Below are 21,982 nucleotides of genomic sequence, written 5' to 3'. Positions count from 1 at the left end.
TTATTTATTTGTACTGTGTGAGAAGTAATGACCCATATTAGAATGTCATTCATTTATTTATGAGTTTAATGGATGTACATTTTGGGTGTAAAGTAGTTTCTCACTGACATCTAATTGAAGTCATCCATCCATTTTCCCATGTCACACCACTAATTTTACAATACAATTAAGAAGTAGGTGATAAATTTACTTTACATTGACCTATCCTAATATCTTATTTTCTCTTTTATTTATTTGTTTCAATGTCCATTTAGACCCACATTGACTTTGTGCGCCTCTAGCGTTAAAAATGGAATGATTTAAATTGCACAATTAGAAAATTGGGAACCAAAATTGCATATTTGTAATAAGTGGAGGACTAAAAGTCCCATTAAGCCCATGTGAAAAATCATTTAAGGTATTTATTAATTAATATATTAAATTTTGAATCTCAATGGACATGGCTATGTGTGCTTAATAGTTTCTATAGAATAGTTATTTGAAGTAATCTATGAATGTAGCATCTCACCTTTAAAGAGACTAAAGAAGGCATTTTAGTTTGGACCCCAAAAAATAATTAAGGTTTTTTAAGATGATAAAATCCTTAGCTTATAGCATATAACTTACAATGTATAAGTTTGCAGGATCAAAGTAGAAATATTTGGAAATTGTCATTTTCTCAGGAGTTTTCAATGTTTCATGTTAGTTTTTTATAGTATTTTTCAAACACAACTTCAAGCAACATTTATAACATTATTTTTGTCTCTCTCTTTTTTACTCATTATTTTAATTGAAGATATTTAAGTAATAATTTTTAAATATTATTTAATGTCATTTTATATTCATTAATTAGTTTAATGACTAATTTTACTATTTATATTAAATTCAATATGCTTATTTGTTGGAGTCAACTAACCTATACTTTTTCATCATAGTTCTATCTGATCATGTTGACCTGAATAGTTGTTAAACTTGAGGAATAATTCTTATTACCCTCAGGTAAAGTAAATAATTTACGCCTTTTTTTTTTTTTACCTTTTAGTCAAATAAATCATTTACTCCTTTAGGTAGCTATAGAATCGTAGCTTTGTTAGTTCAAGTTACTAAGTTTAAATTCTTCCGAAAATAGTTGTAAAATTAGTTATTAGTGTTTATTTTGAGTAATGAAATTTTTATTTTTTTGTTCACTAATATTTTAATAAAAAAAAAAGGTCGTGAAGACATAATATGTTGACCAAGTGGGCCAAAGCAGATCAAATTCTAATTACGACTCACTACAACCATTTGGTAATGCTGTCTAAATTGCAGCAGGCAGTTAGATTTTTGTTTGTTGTTGACACAAGCAGTTAACTTAGAGCTTAGATGCTTGCTGTATAGTTGTTTTTAGGATTTTTCATACTTAAAAGTGAAAATTTATAGAGTAGTTTTTTAAATAGTGAAAGTTAATAATTATTTAATATTTTTTTTCAGTCGAGTTTGAACTCAAGTTCTTTTATTCATTAACTTTTAGTTTAACTCAATTGAGTTATCCATTCCACCCGTTAAAATTTATAGCCTTGTATGGCTAGTCAACACCCAATTCCAAGAGCCCTAGCAACCTACTGATCTTGAAACCACAGTATTATTTTTGTTGTGTACTTTGTGTGCATTTTAAAAGTTCTAAAGGCATTAAATCCCAATTGTCAAAGAGGAACAACAACAATAATAATTGTATTTTTGAAATCAAATCATTAATTATCTATACAAACTATTGACTTGGTCTAACTTTATCTACACCTCAATGTAACAACCCAATCTAATCCTACTTTTTTTGAGATTGGCATCTCATGCAATCATAACTGTATATTTGTGGAGTCAGCACACCAGAACAATTTAAAAATAAAGTAGATTTTTGATATTTTAAAAATTTAAATTTTAGTTTTATTTCCAACTTGTTCGATCTTCATCCAATGATTCTCAATGTGCTGACTACACACCTATTCCTTTTCCAAACCTTTCAAACTTCTTTTTACACTATTTAGTACTTAAAAGCAACTGCTCCTTATTTTTCCCTCTCTTCTTTTATATGTTTTTGAATTTGATAAAAATAAAAGTTCTTTATTATCCTATATACATGGTTTTAGAAGGTTGACAACCTAAATCTAGACCATATCACAAAGGTTTTTAATGTCTCCAACTTGTTCTAAAACCACATTAGTTGTGTTTAACTACAATTCTTTACGATATAAAATTTCGGTATAATTGCAACCTTAAGTTAACCTTATATTAAAACTGGGAATATTAGAAATGTTTTTACAATGTTTGGAGGCTCCTTACTAACAAAATGTCAACATAGCAAGTTTTATGCTTACCGTTTTATGCTATTTCTCCAACAATTTTCTAGGTTGTTGGATAAAAAATGGAGTTCATAATATATTTAAATGCCAACAAATCAGAAAAGAAGTTATGACTCATACAGGAATGGACACACATCTCTTGACACAACTAGTTTGTCCTTTTTAAAGCTATATATGAGTATTCAAAGAACTTTGGTCTCTTAAGAAACATATCAACTGCATGATTAACAGAAAAAAAATAAATATAAATGTAATGTTTTAATCCACGAGGAATCAAAACATAGAAGATCAATTGTCAGCCTGGAAAGTCATTATCATTAGCACTTTCATGCATTAACATGTGTTGTACTTAACCCTACTCAGATTGTTAAGGTTATTTTGCATTATTGGGTTTCACCTTAAAATATGTCTTGAAAAACATTTTTTTATTCCTATTATTATGCTTAGTTTGTGTTTTTTTTTTTTATAAATAAATTTCATCAATACAAATATAGTCCACCCAATTTCACACTAAGCAACTTTACCACTTTCTATGAAGGAAAGCAGAGAACTTACATGATTCATGCATCAATTCCTTAATGTAACTAAATCGGACTTTGTCTTTGGTAACAAATTTTCCCTCTTCCTAATAAATCTATTACAAATCTTTTCCTATAAAAAAAGTAAATTGTCGAGCTATGCAAAAGATCACTAATACTAGTAATAGGTTTAAATATACTATTATTTTGTTTTTAATCTCTGTAAATTTTTTTAGTCTCTATAAATATATAACATTTTGTTTTTGAATTTTCATTGTTTTGTTTTTGTTCTTGCAATTTTTTATTGATTCTCTCATCACAACTAATTAATTTGAAACACAAGTTGAAAATATTTTCTTACAATGCTAGGATGTGAGGCTACCTTACTTTATTTTATGTATATATATTTGTGTGTCTCATATGAGTAATAATTTGTCATAAAGGCAACTTGCTTAGCTGCTGCCAATTCTCCTACTCTGTCTTGTTCTCTAAGGCTCTCCCACAAACATGCTTTATGTAGGTGAGCCCATTCTGTCCATTCTCCAACCAAAACTTCTACTTCAAGCACCTTTCCATTTTCAAATGATTGCCAACACTTCTTATTCCTTAGGAACCTTAAAAATATTTTGCATGTATATGTATTAATTTCCAACTGAATAAAGTTAAGAAATTGTCTAATAAATGGTAATTAAAAAAGGATTTTGATAATCCGTAAAATTTAGTTGAATTGACAAAAACCGATATTGTTAAACTTAATATTATGTCTCAAGTTCGAAAATGAGACTTCGCAGTTATATACGAATTATGTGGATTATGGTGTAGTTGTAGTAGTAGAAATATTAATTACTATGGATGTCATCATTAATTAGTAATAGTCTTGGTCCTTAGTTATTTCATTAAAAAAATCATGGTATGACAATAAATCAGTTTAAGAAAATAGCTATCTAACCAAATCAGGCCCATCATGATTCTTTACTAAGTTTACAAACATTAAACAAAAAGGAAAAGTGTACAGAATAATCTAAACGTTAGTACTCACTACGTATAACACTACTCAATAATTAAAACTTCAATACTTATTTTGCCTTTTGAGTAAAGGAGGCACCAATATTTGTTTAGATAAAATAAATGGACGAGTTTAATTAGTTAAGGAAAATGCATGAGTTTAATATTCATAATACAATGGTCTTGTAATTATTTTATACAGACATTCAATATTAAAAGTAATTATGCGATATTATTTTTGAAAATATACAAAAATATCTACACTGTGAATTATGATGGAATGTTTGTATGAGTTTGTTTTACATCGTGACAAATTAGAGGTGAAAAGATGATGTTTGGATGTGTTTGTTTCACATCGTGATAAATTAAGAGTGAAAAAGTGAGTTCAGTATGTCATAATAACCAGTTTAACTCGTTATTTTTAATGAGCGAGTTGAGATTTTAAACCTACAATTCGCGTTTTTTTAACATGTTTAACTTGTTGAAATAACATGACATTGAGTCAATGGATTGACATGTCAAATAAATTTAAAAAATCTTTATGTTTTTAATTGTATTTTTTATTGGTTCAATTAATTTTTCTACGACCATTAACTTAATTTCTCGCTACAATTCAATAAATTTAATTTTATTATCCGCGTTGTAATAATTGTTAAATTAAGTTAAATTTTAGTGGGTCAATAGCTTTTTGTTTTGAAAGACCTATTCGCCAAAAAATTAATACATTTAATTTATTTTTTTCTTTTTGCCAATCGAAGTGGTGTGAGAATTTAAATCCTTCTGTCTAAGTTATTTCACACTTCGTCCCCCTCTTTTTAGATCGGTTTATGACAAGGTGGGCCAAAGCGGGATAGATTGGTCCATTTGGCTACCCATAGTGTTGATGTAAAGTAAATAAAATAATTAATTTCTAAACATATAATCTTAAGTTTTGTAAAAGGTATTTGTGTGATATTTTCTATTCCACACTTTTACTACCATGATAAAATAATATAAGTGATTCATTATTAGTAATAAAATAAGATACTTGGCTTAAAAGCTAGTTTTGTTTTATAAGCACCTAAGGCAGAGGAAACAAGAGTTATCATTTCAAAGAAAAGAGAAAAACAGGTGAGAAGTGTAATAAGGTAAAGAAAAAGTGTGTTGTAATTTGTGGAACATCAATGGCAACACCAAAAAGGTCACATGATCAACAACAACAACAAATTGTGCAACAAGTGAAGAATTCAGGAATGATGAACAACCACATGAGTCCAAGAAGAGATGATAGGGAAGAGGAGATTTCAAGATCAGTTCTAGCAATGTTCAAAGCAAAAGAAGAAGAAATTGAGAGGAGAAAATTGGAGGTTAGAGATAAGGTTCATGCTCATCTTGGTCGAGTCGAAAACGAAACAAAGCGATTGGCTGAGATAAGAGAAGTAAGTCCAACAAAATACTAATTTTGTGTTAGATGTTTTATAATGTTTCATTGTTTGTTTGGTTTTTTTATTTATGCATGTATAAGTTACATATTAATCGAGAAGGTTTATAAGTAATGTTGTGGTCGCATTGTAATATTTGATATTGTTAAAATTGTGGTAAATAGACCGTTTTTTAAAACCTTGAGTAATATTGAAGGATTAGCTTTACATTTGATTTTGTAGTTAAGGAAAATTGTATCCACATGTTTATGGAAGTGTATGAAGCTTTACTATGTGGATCCATGATTGTAGATACAAGCTAGTTATAAAAAATTTAATTAGCAATTTGAAAGAAAAAAATTAAATGTGTGGTTTCTTACAAAATATTCTCATTTGTTATATTCAAGGTTTTTACATCAATTATAAATTATATTTATTTGAGAATTTGCATAGGAGATTGAGGGTTTCACAGATCCAATGAGGAAGGATGTTGCAATGGTTAGAAAGAAGATTGATATGGTTAACAAAGAGTTGAAGCCATTGGGTCAAACTTGCCAGAAAAAGGTGAAATTTTCTAACTATTTAGTGTTTACTCATTGTTGTTTGCTTTTTTTGATTTGAAATATGTTTACAACATAGGATTTGTTCAAGGAGACAAAGTGATCCCAATATGTTTTACTTTTGATACAGCCACTTTATTATTGCTTAGAATTTAGTCAATTGACCACCTTAATTATCTGCTTTTATTTCTCAGTCCCATATTGAGACATCAAAAGGAAGCTACATGATATGATTATTATTATTATTATTATTATGATCTTATACCTCTAAAACTTGTAGAAAAGGTCCTACAATTCAAAGTTCGACTAAGATTTAAATAAAATTTGATTAAATATTATTTCAGTAAGGTTCAAACTCAAATACTCTAAATTATTTTGATGCTAACTAAAATTTATTAATCACTTAAAACCATCTACTTAATTATTGTTAGCGCTCGCGCTATTCTAATTCAAGTGCAAGAAAAATAGAAAAAGATGATAGAATGTGAATGAATGAACTTAAGAGAGTTATCTTTATTGATAATAGTTATGCTATTTATACATAACTTTTATCACATTATTTCTAACTAACTTCTACCTAACTAACTAACTAACTAACTAAACAAGTAGTTAGTTAGTTAGTTAGTTGATTACATACAATCAAACTAACTTGAATTACACAAACTGAATACGGTTTTTCTAACATTCAAAATCAATATCATTCTTGGTTTCCAACGCTCTCCCTTAATTCAAGTTTCTAAGTGATTTTACATTTAGCAATCTTCCCAATTCTTCAAGTCTTGTTGTCCTCAAGTCATCATCTTCCTTCAGCAGTGAATCTTTCTGAATTTGATCGTATTCTTTCTCTGAAAATGAAGCAACAGACTTGAGCAACTTAAACTCCTTCTCAACATCAGCCAATTCCCACCTGCTGTAACTGATGTTGGTGTTGCAGCTGCATATCTTAATATGCTTGACCAATAGTCTCAATTTCAGATATATGTGCCTCAACCTCTTTAACTTTAACAGCTTCACTCAGCTCCAACTTGTTTCTTTCAATTGCATCCAGCTTGGACTTTAAGTCCTCTATTTCAGCTTATGTGGCTTTAAGCATTTGTTCACAAGTAGCTTCAGCTTCATTAGCAGCTTTTATTCTCAACTTTAGACCATGTTCATCTAAAGCATTTTTCAGTATTTCAGCTTGAAAGTGAGGTTTACTTTCACATTCTCCAACTTCTGGCAAGTTTTTCGCGTAATCCTCCAGACCTTACATATCCAGAAAACATTCTAACTCCTGCCAATCAAGAGGTCTTCCACTACTATTAGTCAAAGCAATTGACATTAATTTAGCAATTGACATTATTTTAGCAACTTCCATAACGCATGACAAAGGGTTCTACATAACCTCTAAGAACTTCAAAAATGTGTTCTCCTTTTTCTCTTCCAACTTGTTTGGTCCAAATACTTGAAGACGATTTGATCATTCTTCTAATGTTAATCCTTCTCTTAAAAATTTCAGTTGCTCAAGCACTTCCTTCACTAGAATTCTTCCTGTAGCACTTGACTTCACATAAAGCTTGCACTTCACTTCATGTGCAACTACTACACTTTTCTCTTCTGACTTCTTCACTGATGGGCTGCTCGGTTGTTCCAATTGTTCAAAAGCATTTCTAATCTTCAATGTACTTTGGATATACTCATCATGATATCTTACCTCGACAACATCCAATGCAGATTTTAATTGCACTGCTTCAGCTTTAACCAAGACAAGCTCGACTTTGAGTTGTTTTAACTCTGTTTTCAACTTCAATATAAGCTTACTATCACTAGCTTCAGTTTTTAGCTTTAAATCTAGCAAGGCCTTCAACTGCGTCAATTCAGCTGCATAAACTTTCGTTTTCTCGGCATGAACCTCGACAACTTTAGTTGCATCGCATGATTCAATGCCTGCTTCTTGGCATTACAACCCATGTCGAGTTCTTGTTTAACTCGCTGAAGCACCTCCGTGAGGGATGAAATAGCAACCATGTCCAAGGCATGTTGGTTCCTCACATTTTCAAGCTCTTTCTGCCATTCTTCTTCCTTCTTTTTCACAGTTTCAATTCCAGCACGTTCCAATTCAACAGTTTGGAACTTTTCAATTCAGATTCCTCTTTAGCCAGTTTTGGATCCCTCAATGCTTCCTTGAGTTTTTTATTTGCTTCCCTAACCACTCTTTGTGCTTCTTTCAACTCATCAATAGCTTTTGCCTTCTCCTTCTCAGTCTGGAGAATTTGTTCCTTTGCTTAGATCTTCTTGAGCTGCATTCAATTGGTTCTACAATTTTGAACGCTCCTATTTTGATTTAACCTGCAACATGTCCTTTGCATCATTTTCGGAGTACTGTGCAGCCTCCACATCAATAATTTTCTCTGTACCATAATCTTCTAGTTCAACTAGCAACACATCATCTCCCTCATTTTATGTTGTTTTGCCATTTCTTGTTTTGATCACTCTGCTGCCAACTTCATCAGCTTCCAAAATTATATCATCAGTAAACCTGATCTTGCTCCTTCTTTATGTATCATCATCAACCAGCCATTCCCTCTGGCTTGTCATCTGATTAGAGCAACTAGTATTAGGAAACCAGAACTGAGACGAAGAATGTTCTTCGTTCGTAGTAGCCATCAACAAGACTGTGTCTGAAAATGGAGAACGTTATCCGTTTGTGGTAGCCATCAACAAGATTATATCTAAATCTGAATCTTCTTGGGCAGCACATGCTTCATCTTCTTCTTTCTTATTTTTTTTCCTCCTTTGCTAGCCCAACATTCTCGAGCAAAATGTCCAAACTTCTCATATTTGTAACATTGTACCTTATTCTTATCAAAGTTTCTTGATTTTACTTTTGATTTACCACTTGTATTACTCTTTTCTAATGAAAACTCTGACTCGTCATCAAATTCCTTGAACTTATTTTTCTTCCATTTCTTTTTATGATATCCTTTCTTGTAATCTTGCGCTGCCAATGTCTGATCTTCTGCTTTAACTCCAATTCTTTCATCTATTCTTAATTCTCGTGCTTCCAAAGTTTCTTTAATGGTAATACAATGTAATCAAACCTGAGATGCAATTATCTCAAGATCTTTTCACACAATTTCTGTTCAATCAACTTCTCACCACATCCAGCCATCTAATTTGTGATACTCCTCAATCTTGAAATCAAATTTGCAACCTTCTCCTGCTCATCCATCTGCAGCAATTCGAATTGTCTCTGTAAGGTTTGCAATTTCACTTTTTTGACCTTTGTTACTCCAGAATAACACTTCTCAAGAATGTTCCAGGTTTCCTTTGCGTTTCTTGCATCAGAAATTTTGTCAAAGTTAGTTGTGTCAAGACATTGGTGAAGAATAAAGGTGGCTTTGCGATCTTTCTTCTTGTTTTCTTTGAACCTTGATCTTTGTTCCTCTCTTGGATTGACCCCTAGCTCTTTAAAACAATTTTCTACGATTTCTAACACTTCTTGAAATCCAAACGGTGCACGAATTTGCACTCTCGATCTATCTCAATCTTTTCCATCAAAATGTGGCATATGGGCTGAAAAATTTCAATTGTTTGCACTTGAACTCATCTTCACTTCACTCGTGTTTGATCCTCACACTTCACTCATGTTTAATCCTTACACTTCACTTGCGTTTATCACTCTGATTTATTTTTCGCAACCAAGCTCTGATACCATTTGTTAGCGTTCACGCTATTCTAATTCAAGTGCAAGAAACATAGGAAAAGATGATAGAATGTGAATGAATGAACTTAAGAGAATTATCTTTATTGAGTAATGGTTATGCTATTTATACATAACTTTTATGATATTATTTCTAAATAACTTCTACCTAACTAACTAACTAACTAACTAACTAAACAAGTGGTTAGTTAGTTGATTACGTACAATCAAACTAACTTGAATTACACAAACTGAATACAGAGAGCGTTTAACGTTCTCCACTTTTCTAACACTCAAAACCAAGAATGTTCTTAGTTTCCAATAATTATATGATATGATTATTTTGTAGTTAAGGTGATTATTCATAATAATAACTCTGTTCGAATTTGAATAATATATAAAGATTGCTATTTGAAATTCGTCGTGCATATTTATTTTTTCATCATTATGCCCATAAGTAAAAGTCAAGATTGCACAAAACAATTATTAAATAAATGAAAGTTTTTTGAAGCTTTTTTTGTGAAACTAACTAATTTTGGGGTCATAGGAGAGAGAATACAATGAAGCTCTTGAGGCTTTCAATGAGAAAAACAAAGAAAAGGCTCAACTTGTTACCAAATTAGTGCAGGTAAGAACTTATTTAATAAATTGAATATTTACAATAATAATTTAATATTTTAATTTGTTCCTAGCTAACATTCCTTTTCTCTCTCTATGTTAATATGTGAAATATGGATTAGCTTGTGGCTGAAAGTGAGAGGATGAGGATGAAGAAGCTGGAGGAGCTAAGCAAAAACATAGATACACTTCATTGAGATATTATGCTAGTGATCTAGTTAAGTAACTTTGTGGGTTCAGTGTGCTGTTAACTACAATCCATATCATTGAATGTGGTAGAATTTGTGATTTCAATGTATTTTTTGCTGACTTAGGAAAATATGTTCAATAAAAGTGTCATTAAACTCCTAATCTACTCAACTGCAAAATTTCTTTTTATATTTTTTTAAGCAAAATGATATAATCTCTAATTTTTATATTCAAATTCAACACATTATTTTATCTTTATTTTTGTTCTTTTAATATATCATCAACTTATTAAATCTATCAAATTATTATTATTTTCTTTCTAAAAGTGTATATACAATATAAGATGTCTCACAATTATTTTTTATTTTTCTAACTCATAATGAGGATTTTTGACTCTTTAGTCGCTGATGGCATTTTGAGTACCACCATATTCTTTAAAAAAATTTATTAATTAAAATTATATTAATTAAAATGTCATGTTTCTAACTATGACAATGAGGCGTGTGAGATACTCTATCATTACTCTAACTTCTAAGAAAATATATGTATTGTTTTTAATTAAGATTGAAATTTCAATTTCCATTCATATCTTAGATTATAGGTCGAGTTTCTTTATCTCTACTCCGTTCCATCTATATATATAAAATAATATATTTAAAAATAATATTTATTATAATTAATATAATAAAATATCTATTAATATAATCAATGGATATGGTTTAATCGATTTTTCTCTCTTCATTTTACTCATTCAACAATACCTTGAGCCACCATGCTACACATTACACACCAATGCTCTTCTTCCATTGTATAAGATAAGATCACTAGTGACATGAATAATGATCACACTTTATGCGATATTGAAATCCACACTCAGTTAAAGATTTTAGCATGATGATCCACACCTCAATATTGAAATGGTCATGCTACTACTTTTTATTTTTATTTTTACAGGATGCATCCATCTTTTATAACCATAAATAGAATAGACAACTACTTTTTATAATTAAAAAAATTATTTATTAAAGCCTTTTTCAATCAACATTTATTGAAGTTTTAAGTAGTCATTATTTTATTAAAGCCTTCAAATATGAATTTAATGTCATAACTGTCAAAAAATCAAGTTTGTAGGACTGGTAAGTCGAATCACAGTTATGAGTCAACTTATACGATTTTGAGAAACAGAATTTAATGTCTGCAACGGTTTAAGTTGATTCACACCTCTTTAAGTCAACTCACAAAATCTTATGTTTTGAAGTGATTCAACTCATAGGTTTGGCACATCAAAAAAAGTTTGATGCATGTGTGTTGATTCATAAGACAATAAGTCGATTAAAAAAAATTAAAAATCACTTAAAAAATGTGTTTCAAAGTATGTCATGCAATATGAACATGCTATAAAATTTATGCATGATAAAACAAAACAACATGCAGTAAGAGTTATGAATCCTAAAACATTTTTTCATGAACTATTTCCAGTTCAAGGAGCATTTATGAGAGAATGAGAACGAGAATCGAAAAATACATATACACATTGTCTAATAAAGACTGAAACTAGTTTTGACATTACTCAAAACACTAAGTCTAAACTAATTAGAAGACTTTTAGAGTTGCAATTTTATCATACCTTATGTTTAGTACACATCTCATAATGACGTGATAAAATATATATGATATTTAAAGAACAAAATTATCCTTAGGAAAAAATAACATATATTTGTCCCAAATTAGCTTGTAATATTTTTTAATTAACAAAAAATAATGATAAAATTAAATAAGCAATGAAAACATTTATATAATTTTAAAAAATATCAATTTTTAAATTAAAAACTTATTTAAAAGAATAGGAAAATAAAAACTAGGGGAAATAAATCTAACTAAGGAAAAGAAAAAAGAAAGAAAAAAAGTGCTAAAAAAGTTACTCAAATCATGCAGATTTTCTGGCCATAGAATGGAAATTACAGAATATACTTGTGCATATTTTTTTATACAAATGGATAATAATTATGCACAAAAGTATACAATTTTTTTTATATTTATCCAAAATAAAACTTTCAAAACAATTATATTTAAAATACTCCCATAATAAAAATTGGAGTTTTATGAAACAAAATAATTAAAATATTTTAGATTTCAAAATTCAAAAATATTATTCGAAAAGAATTTCCTTTTATACAAATAGTTGCATACTTTATAGTAATACGAGGAGAATAAAATATCATAAAAATTATCTATATATACAATCGTTTTGTAAGTCACAAAAGGTTGAAATAATTAAATTACGACTAATTAACTTCATAGAGTGAGAGATTTATCTTTGTATATAAAGTCATTGAACTTTCTACGGTGTCATCTCAATATACAATTTCATAAATCAACAGTAAACTATTATATCAAAATATAAGACGTTAATAATAAATGACACAATTTTATAATAAGACACAAAGATGATATAATTTAAATTGCCTTTAGAATTGATAAAATAATAATAATAATAATTTTGATAATATTTTTCAAGTGAGCATCTATTTATAATATATTAGAAGAACATCAACCTTTTATATATCTTTGAAGCGTAGTTTTAACATCTTTATATTTTACAACATATCTATTTTAAAAGATAATTTTTTACTCAAAATAATACTTTTATAACTCTTCTTACAATTTAAGAAAAAATAAATAAATTAATTTTATGGTTAAAGTCGCACAATACACACTTATATAACTAATATTAATAAAAATAAGACAATTTTTCGTAAAAAAATATAATTTCAAAAAGTTATGAATTTAACTTACCAATAAAAGACACATTTAAGTATTATTGTTAATATCAAATAATTTTAAAATAGAATTTTAAAAATTCATTTAGGGACATTTTTAGACTCAAATCTTATATTTTTACAAATAGTATAAGATTCTCATATTTAATTAACGTCGTATCTTTATATATTTTACTAGATCTTTCCAAAACAAAATCACATGTATAACAATAAAAATGATTCAATCTTCTTGAAATAATTATACAAAAATATGCTTGGTATAAATAAGTTCTCAATTCTGATTTTATTCGTATCTTTATAGATTTTACTAGATCTTTCCAAAACAAAATCACATGTATAACAATAAAAATGATTCCATCTTCTTGAAATAATTATACAAAAATATGCTTGGTATAAATAAGTTCTCAATTCTGATTTTATTGCAAGATAATAAAATATCAAACCGATTGGTTTGAAATAATATTCAATTTTCTAATAAACAAATTTTCACAAAAATCAATAATAAATTTTTACAAAAATTTTGGACAAAAAATTATGAAAATAAAGTATTTAGAAATACAATTTAATCTTATATAAATTAATAAAAATATTTATATATGTCTAAAAATTTCAAATATTTAACGAAAATAATCAAAATATTATTTAGTTATTATTTGATTCACGTGCCCCAACCCACTTGAGGCGCGAGTGAGCCTCGGCATCTTTTTCTCACGCATTGCAAGCACGAACAATGCAACACTTGCGCCAATTTAAATTTCATAGCTTCGGCCGCATCCGAGTAACACACTGTTATTAAATAATTGGACTTAATAGAATATCATCACAATCCATTCAAAAATAATATACTCATAACAATTAACCATATTAATAATAATTTATTTCATTTCATAATTGATAAAAGATTCATCCAGGTCTAATAAAAAATTGTTCCGGTAGCATTTGAACTACATTGACACCGCAAACAATTTCAATCAATAATTTATATAATTTTAAAAATCAAAACACAAGTATATGACCTTTATTAAATTTCAGTTCCCCATAATTCAAGCAGTTTCCAGTGAGATGCATCGAAGCTATGATAGAAACCATCCTTTCTCAAAGACCAATAAATGATTTTATGGCTTTTATCCCTCTGCTCAATATAGGCATCCCAAGTATTAAACCATCTAGACCAAATAGCAAAACACTCCAAACTTTGATTTGCTTGGACTGTTATGTTGTAGTGCTCACCGACATCTATATGAGAAAAAGAATCTTGGTCGCATCGAATTGCCAAATCACCTAAAGTGTTGTCGGGTAAGTTGTTTCGTATGTCGAAAACCACTTTGTGTGGGGTCACAAGTTTTGTTGTAGTGCTTAGAAAATAAAAAGAGAAGAAGAACATGAAGAGTGTAAATGAGGTGAAGTACTGGTGAGAAGAACCCATTGTTTTGTTTTGAAATTGGTGAAGATAATATTTTAAATAGGTACATACATAGGGATGGGAATAGGCTAGTTCGTTCGTCAACACCTATGGCCTAGTTTATTTATGGTATGGTCTGACCTATTTAATAAAAAGGTTAGGTTCAGCCTATTTTTAAAGTTTATTTATTTAAATATGTCAGGCTCAGACTTATAAAAAAACCTATTATGTCTGACAGGTCAGCCTATATATATTTTACTGTTTATTAATGTTATTTTTTATTATTATATTAATAATAATATCTCCTATTTTAAATTCTATCAATAAGGCAATCAGTAGTCATTCCATATTCGGTAGCGTTTCATATTTGGTAGTTGTTTCATATTCGGTAATCATTCAATTAGTCAATCACTCAATAGTCTTCCATATTTGTTTTAGAGGAAGTAATGGGTGCGTTTGTTGTAGAAAAAAATCTATTATTTGAAATCAAAATTTATTTTTTAGGGTTTAAAAGATGTTTGTTTCATATTTTTTAAAAATTATTTTGTTAGAAAATCTCCTATTTTTAATAATAATATCTCCTATTTTAAATTCTATCAATAAGGCAATCAGTAGTCATTCCATATTCGGTAGCGTTTCATATTTGGTAGTTGTTTCATATTCGGTAATCATTCAACTAGTCAATCACTCAGTAGTCGTTCCATATTTGTTTTAGAGGAAGTAATGGGTGCGTTTGTTGTAGAAAAAAATCTATTATTTGAAATCAAAAGTTATTTTTTAGGGTTTAAAAGATGTTTGTTTCAGATTTTTTAAAAATTATTTTGTTAGAAAAATTATTTTTTGTTTAATATATATAGATATGTACATTGATATTGGTATATGGAGAGTATCATGTGGTATGAGTAGAACATTTAAATGTTTTAATGTGAATAAGACTTTTAAATAAACTTCCAGACTAGACCAAGCCGGAAAAAAAAGCATATAATAGGCCGTAGGCCAGACTTAGGCCTAAACAATTAATCGTAGGTCAAACTCAGACCTTTCAAAGTCTGACCTAACATATTCTCACCCCTAGACATATGTAGGTAATATTTTAAAAATTGAACATAATCTTTTTCCGGTTGAACCATAAAAATCAAATCATGTAATTTGAAAATCTCGCTAATTCAATTTATGATTTTGAATTTTAATCATTTATGATTTTGAATCCTTGATTTTAGTCATCATTTAAAAAGCGTAATTAAAATTACAAATATATTGTTTATTATAGTCTACTCAAATATTTCAAATTATTTTTAGACTTTATTTTCTTAAAAAATATTTATAGATGTGGAATAAATCTTTATGATTACTCAATCATTAAAAAAAAATCTATGATTATTTTCAATATTATTTTCATCAAATTTTTGTTAGTATCAAGATAAGAAATTTCTCAATTTAGAACTAAAAGGAAAGTGTCGTTGAAATTATTTTTACGTATTTTGCCGATAACTATATTGATCATTTTGTGTAAATTTCATGTTTTTCAATCATTTTCTCAAAAATCAACGTTGAATTAGTTAAAGCCTTGAATAAATTTTGGGGCGTTACACGGTTCCTCGATAACACAAGATTTTCAAAAGTGTTGAGAAGACTAGAAAGTCTCTACTAGAAAGCCTAAAGAGACATTATAAAAATTCAACTCGATAAGCGAGTGATTCAAGGATTTTTTAGAAAATCCATATACTGTGTTTCTAGTAGGATAAAGAGGCTTCAAATTTTAGTTAGCTTGGAGAGGCAGAAATAATAATACTCAACTCAAGAGGTGCGTGAAGCTAGTAGACTTGAGGAATCCCGTTATTGTAGCTTCTAGTGTACTTGGAGTGGCTTTGAACATTACTTAGTTTTAGAGAGGCTTTAAAAACACTCGGTGTTTGAGAAGGCGCAATTAAGAATTGTTTTGTGGATTAAATCTCTAATTTTACTAGGGTGAAATCCCTCTGTAAGGGAATGACAAGATGTAACAATAATCATTGTAAAGTAGTATAAAAAAATTGTATTTTTATTTTTCTTTTTATTTTATGCTTCAGTTTGTTATGCCTCATCTTCAAACATCATTTTACATAGTTATTTGAAAATGAAGATAATCTTTTGATAAAGAACTAGTTAAAAGAAAAAGTTTAAAATGATCAACACAATTTAAACTTTAATTGATGATGTTTTTCAGTATCTTCACTTTTCTTATGTATTGGGTGTGTTTTATTCAAATAATACGCAAACTTTACATTGTTGGTAGCAACGAGGATTTGGGTTTCATCAAATGAAAATTTGATTGTCTCATATATTAGGCGATTTAGTTGAAAATCGTTCAGAGTTGAAAAAACTAGACATAGCTAATTAACAAGTCAATAATGAACTAGTATAAATATATGTGTTTACCTTTCCCTTAATTGCATCTTAATTTAAAATCCTCTTCAATAACTATCTTTGAGAAAGGTTTTTCACAACTTATGTTTTAAAAAGTATTTTATAATCTAATATAAGTCAACTCCCTTGTAATTTTTATCATGTTAAATCTTATCATGTGTTTGAGACACACGTGATAATATTATTTTATCATACTCTTTTTATATAAAATAAAAAATAAAAAAAGTTTAGATAAAGTTGAGTTTTGAAGGCTCTTCAAGGTCAATGCAGGGCTCAAGGCTCATAGAATCGTGACAATGGTACTTATAGATTATACACCAATGTGGTCCCTATGCTTGTAACAGGAATTCTACCCATGCTCTTGTGGAATATGAATAAACTATTTACTAATTGAACCAATCTTTATTGACTTATTTTTGTTACTCACAAAATGGTTTGCAACAAATTTTGAAAAGGGATTGAATAAAGTTTTAGGTTTTTAAAACGGTTTTCAAAAAATATCGAATCGAATAATAGAAAAATAGATTTTATAAATGTTGGACTCGTGTAGTTTAGTGTAATAGAATTCATATTTGAAGGCTTTAATAAATATTGAAATGGTCATGCTACTACTTTTTATTTTTATTTTTACAGATGTATCCATCTTTTATAACCACAAATAGAATAGACAACTACTTTTTATAATTAAAAAAATTATTTATTAAAGCCTTTTTCGATCAACATTTATTGAAGTTTTAAGTAGTCATTATTTTATTTTATTTTAAATTGTGAGCACAAAATTATTGTGGATTAACAATATTTTAGGTCTCTTCAACTTCAACCTATAAGATAATTAAAGTTGGTCCATTTTTCTTCCACCTTAGGGTTAAAATACTCAACACACTTAATTTTTCTTCTCTATCAATTTCACCCATAATTTCCACCGGTCATCTGACTTGCAAAATCATTATATGGGTTATGGTTTCTTTTTAAGTAGTCAGTTTAGTAAAAAAGTATAGATTTAAACTATTTATTTTAAAGGAATATAATTAGGTTATTTAAAATCTTTATTTATGTAATTAGAATCCATGCAAAAAAAAAAAATTATTTGAGAGGGATAAAAATTAAAAATTCCTCACAAAGTTGTTAATAGTGACGGATTAGACCACCTCTATTTTTGCAGCAGTTAAAGTCACCTCTAAAAAAAATTATTGTGGTTAAAATTGTCATTAAATATTATTTTTAATCAACTTATTTGTGTCAGTTTAAACCATCTCTAAAGTGATTATATTTTTTAAAAATATATATAGCAACGGATCAAACTGCCACTACTTTTAAAAACTAAAAAATAGGAAAAATTATAAAATGAAATAAAAATTGAACAAAGAAAGCAATAGTAAAAATTGTGAAGAAAGAAAGAGTTAAAAAGTTTAGTGAATAAATGTGTGAAGAAAAAAAGAGAGAAAAACTTAATAAAAAAAGTGTGAAGAATAAAAGTAAATACATTTCTAAATCAAAAGAAAGAATGAAAAAAAAAGTTAAAAAATTTATTTAAGAAAATTTTATGGGAGATAATTAGAGAGAAGAAATGTGCGAATAAATGGGATAGAAAATGATATTGATATGAGTTTTAATATGAATAGTTGCGATTGAAAATTATTTATGTATCACGTACATGACTAATTAATTAAACAACTCACGTGTCTTTTTGTTCTAATTTTAGTCATTCATAATTTGATCAATGATTAACATTCATTCTTTTTACTTTTTTATTATAAAAATCTTCTTATTTAATATGTGCATAAATGGGATAGAAATGTGTGAATAAATGGGATAGAAAATGATATTGATATGAGTTTTAATATGAATAGTTGCGATTGAAAATTATTTAAGTATCGCATGACTAATTAATTAAACAACTCACGTGTCTTTTTGTTCTAATTTTAGTCATTCATAATTTGATCAATGACTAACATTCATTCTTTTTACTTTTTTTATTATAAAAATCTTCTTATTTAATATGTGCATAATTTATTTTTGATTCAATGGTTACAAATATATTTTTTAACTCTCACATAAAAAAAACCCCTTTTCTCATTTGATATGCTATATATATATATATACTCCATGTCAAACACAAGATAGTTTTCACTTATACATAAATAAATTTTAGTGTTATGTTTTACATCTTTATATAGGTATTGTGATTACACTTATGTTTTAATATCCAACACATGTCAATATTAGATATACGTTATGTCATTTTTTTAACACATGTCAATCTTAGATATTGTCACTTTTTTAATTTGTTATCAATATTGATATATCACGGAAGTATCGGATCAAATACGGTTATTTAGATAGTTGTTTATTGTATGTTTTATTGTATGTTTTACTGTCCATCATTTTGTCCAAGCTAGTGGCAAAATAAAAGTGTAATGGCATTATTAAAAAATAATCAAATGTATTTGTTATTGCTTCTTGCGGACTCAATCGAGTTTGGTGAAGAGCATAGAAAGTCAACGAGGACCCAGGGGCAGTCCAAACATGCTTCGAGGCCTAAATAAAGTTTGAATGTAAGGCTTTTTTGTGCAATATAAAAATTATCGATCATATATATTATATCTAATAAAATTAACAGATGTATTGGCTCCTTTGCTTAAATGTCTTTATTATGTATACAAACTAAATAAATTTGGAGTTTTTATTCGTAACAATTTTTAGAGGCTTAAAATAAAGGCTTGTTTGACGATGATCTCTAAAGTTATTTATGAAAAAATATTTATTTGTCTATTTGATTTTATTTATCTATTTTAATATAGACTAAATTACATTCGCAGTTTTTTAACTTAATTTCAAGTAACGTTTTAGTCTTTTATATTTTTTTTCCTGAGTTGGTCATTTATTTTAATTTTAAGTGACAATTTGATATTTTATGTTTTAAAATGTCAACAATGTTGTCCAACAAAAATTCAAAAAAATCATCAAATTTTTCAAATAAAACCCATAAAATTCATTATCATCTTCAATAAAATACAAATTTAATCAAATTCATAACTTAAATCTTGAAATAAACTCATATTTTCATTCTTTATTAGATGTTGTTGGAGATGAAAATATGAGTGTATTTAAATATTTGAGTTATCGATTTGATAAAATTTGCATTATATTGAAGATGATTATTAATTTTATGGATTTTTGTGATGGTTTTTTTGAATTTTTGTATAAAAAAGGATAACATTGTTCAAATTTTAATACATAAAATATCAAATTGTCACTTAAAATTAAAGAAAAAAAAAAGATAAATGACTAAAATGTTACCTGAAATTAAATTAAATGACCACAGATGTAATTTAACATTTAATATATTATCAAAAGTTAAGATTTGTTTCACAATATCAAAAATTCATATTGGATATAAATAAATAAATATAGAGAATTAGATCAACATCTACTCCATTTGTATTTCCTCGGTCCTCTAGTGTTAGATTAAAATATGAAGACCCAAACTCAAATGTGAAAAAAAAAAAAAAAACCAAGACTAACTAAGCTTGAATTTTTCATTATAAAGAGATAAGCTTGATTTTTTTTTTTTATTTAAACAACCGTTTTATAAGAAAACCAATTCACTCATGCGACGCGAGGATTTTTTATTTAAATATTTCAGTTTTTTTTTTTTTGAAATTGTTTTAGTTTAAAAATAATTTACATGAATGTTTTACTTTTTTGTTCAAGTAAAAAATCACTTATCCGAGAAGCGACTAACTAAGAATTATTTTTAAATTTTTATAGAAGGTCGCTTTTTTAAAGAACGACATGCAACTACACTTTTTTTTTTAACATTTGTTATTATTTAATAAATTAAAATTAATTAAATTATTTAAAAAATAAAAATATTAATAATAAATTAAAATAAAATACATTAATAAATTATAAATTAATTTTATATTTCAATTATTATTATTATAATAAATAATAATTATTATAATTAAAAATGATTATAATTAAAATGATTAAATTATATTATAAATTTAAAAAAAAAATACATTAAAATTAAAAAAAAATACATCAAATTTGTTGCAAATAATAATAATAACAATTAAATAAAAAGAAAATTATATTAATATCATGAAAATGAAACAAAATACATTAAATTAACAATAAAAATACATCATATTTGAGAAGAAAAAACATCAAATTTATTTCAATGATGTCCACCTAAATGACCTTCAGTCCCACATCTAGGATGTCGTCGAACTCGTCTAACTCTCTTAACGAGTTGAAGTTTTTCTGGCTCATCCTGATTTTGATCATTTTCCTCGATGTAAGTTGTAGGTGGATTAGAACCACTGTCACATGATTTGATAAAATTTTGAGATTGAAGATTATACATCGAATCAAACACACATCATAAGCTGACTCATGAGTTGTGTAGTGAGTTTAAAACAAATTATAGAAAAGTTAACGTTATGTCGGATAACTGGAGGTTGGTATTTCTGGCACTGACGAAACGTAATACTAAGTCGGTGGTGGATCATAACATGAAACTTTAGTAGGGACATGTAGATGAGGTGATCATAATGCAAGTTGTGAAAGTGAATCCTTCAATTATAGTGAATGTCATTATTGCTCATATTCGATCTTTACACAACTACACACTTAGTTATAGAAAGGTCTGAGAAAAAATAAAGCGATCGAACAAATTTATGGCAAATGGAAGAGTCTTAAAATCAACTCCCACAATGGTTGTTGATTATGCAAATGTTTGCTCCAGGAACCAAAATGGAAACCATCTCAGTTTATCATGAGAATAGTTTGATAGGTGGGATAAAGATTTTTCATAGACTATTTGAGACTTTCGTTATGTGCATATATGCGTTTTTAATTATAATTATTTTAATTTAATCATTTTGATTATAATAATTTTTTATTATAATAATAATAATTAAATAATTATAATAAGTATTTTTATTATTTATTATAATTATAATAAGTATTTGTATTTTTTAAATAATTTTAATTTATTGAATAATAATAGATGTTTAAATGAAAAATAAAACAAAAAAAAGGTGTAGTTGTGTGTCGTTCTCTAAAAAAGTGACTTATAAAAGTTTTTTTAAAAAATTTT

At 27.6% G+C, this 21,982-nt stretch overlaps 1 protein-coding gene and 1 pseudogene across 1 annotated transcript; one reads left to right on the top strand and one right to left on the bottom strand.

The window, feature by feature from the left end:
• The first annotated feature begins 4,865 nt into the window (after positions 1–4,865).
• LOC101513532 (uncharacterized) lies at positions 4,866–10,545 on the top strand. The gene is made up of 4 exons (XM_004487464.3): positions 4,866–5,256; positions 5,692–5,802; positions 10,028–10,108; positions 10,221–10,545. Exons 1-4 carry the CDS (start codon positions 5,002–5,004, stop codon positions 10,293–10,295), a joined length of 522 nt encoding a protein of 173 aa, XP_004487521.1. The 5' UTR covers positions 4,866–5,001; the 3' UTR covers positions 10,296–10,545.
• Positions 6,522–7,261, bottom strand: LOC140920560 (E3 ubiquitin-protein ligase BRE1-like 2; annotated as a pseudogene).
• Positions 10,546–21,982: the final 11,437 nt, after the last annotated feature.

The sequence above is a fragment of the Cicer arietinum genome, chromosome 1 (assembly GCF_000331145.2).
Source record: "Cicer arietinum cultivar CDC Frontier isolate Library 1 chromosome 1, Cicar.CDCFrontier_v2.0, whole genome shotgun sequence".
Taxonomy (NCBI): domain Eukaryota; kingdom Viridiplantae; phylum Streptophyta; class Magnoliopsida; order Fabales; family Fabaceae; genus Cicer; species Cicer arietinum.
Note: the sequence above shows the minus strand (reverse complement) of the source record. Positions and strands in the feature narration are given on the sequence as shown.

Bases quoted from the DNA above. Each gene is read 5' to 3' on its own strand.
- LOC101513532 (XM_004487464.3), top strand. From the start codon at position 5,002: ATGGCAACACCAAAAAGGTCACATGATCAACAACAACAACAAATTGTG. The intron at 5,257-5,691 runs GTAAGTCCAACA...GAATTTGCATAG, and splicing joins GATTGGCTGAGATAAGAGAA to GAGATTGAGGGTTTCACAGA. The intron at 5,803-10,027 runs GTGAAATTTTCT...TTGGGGTCATAG, and splicing joins GTCAAACTTGCCAGAAAAAG to GAGAGAGAATACAATGAAGC.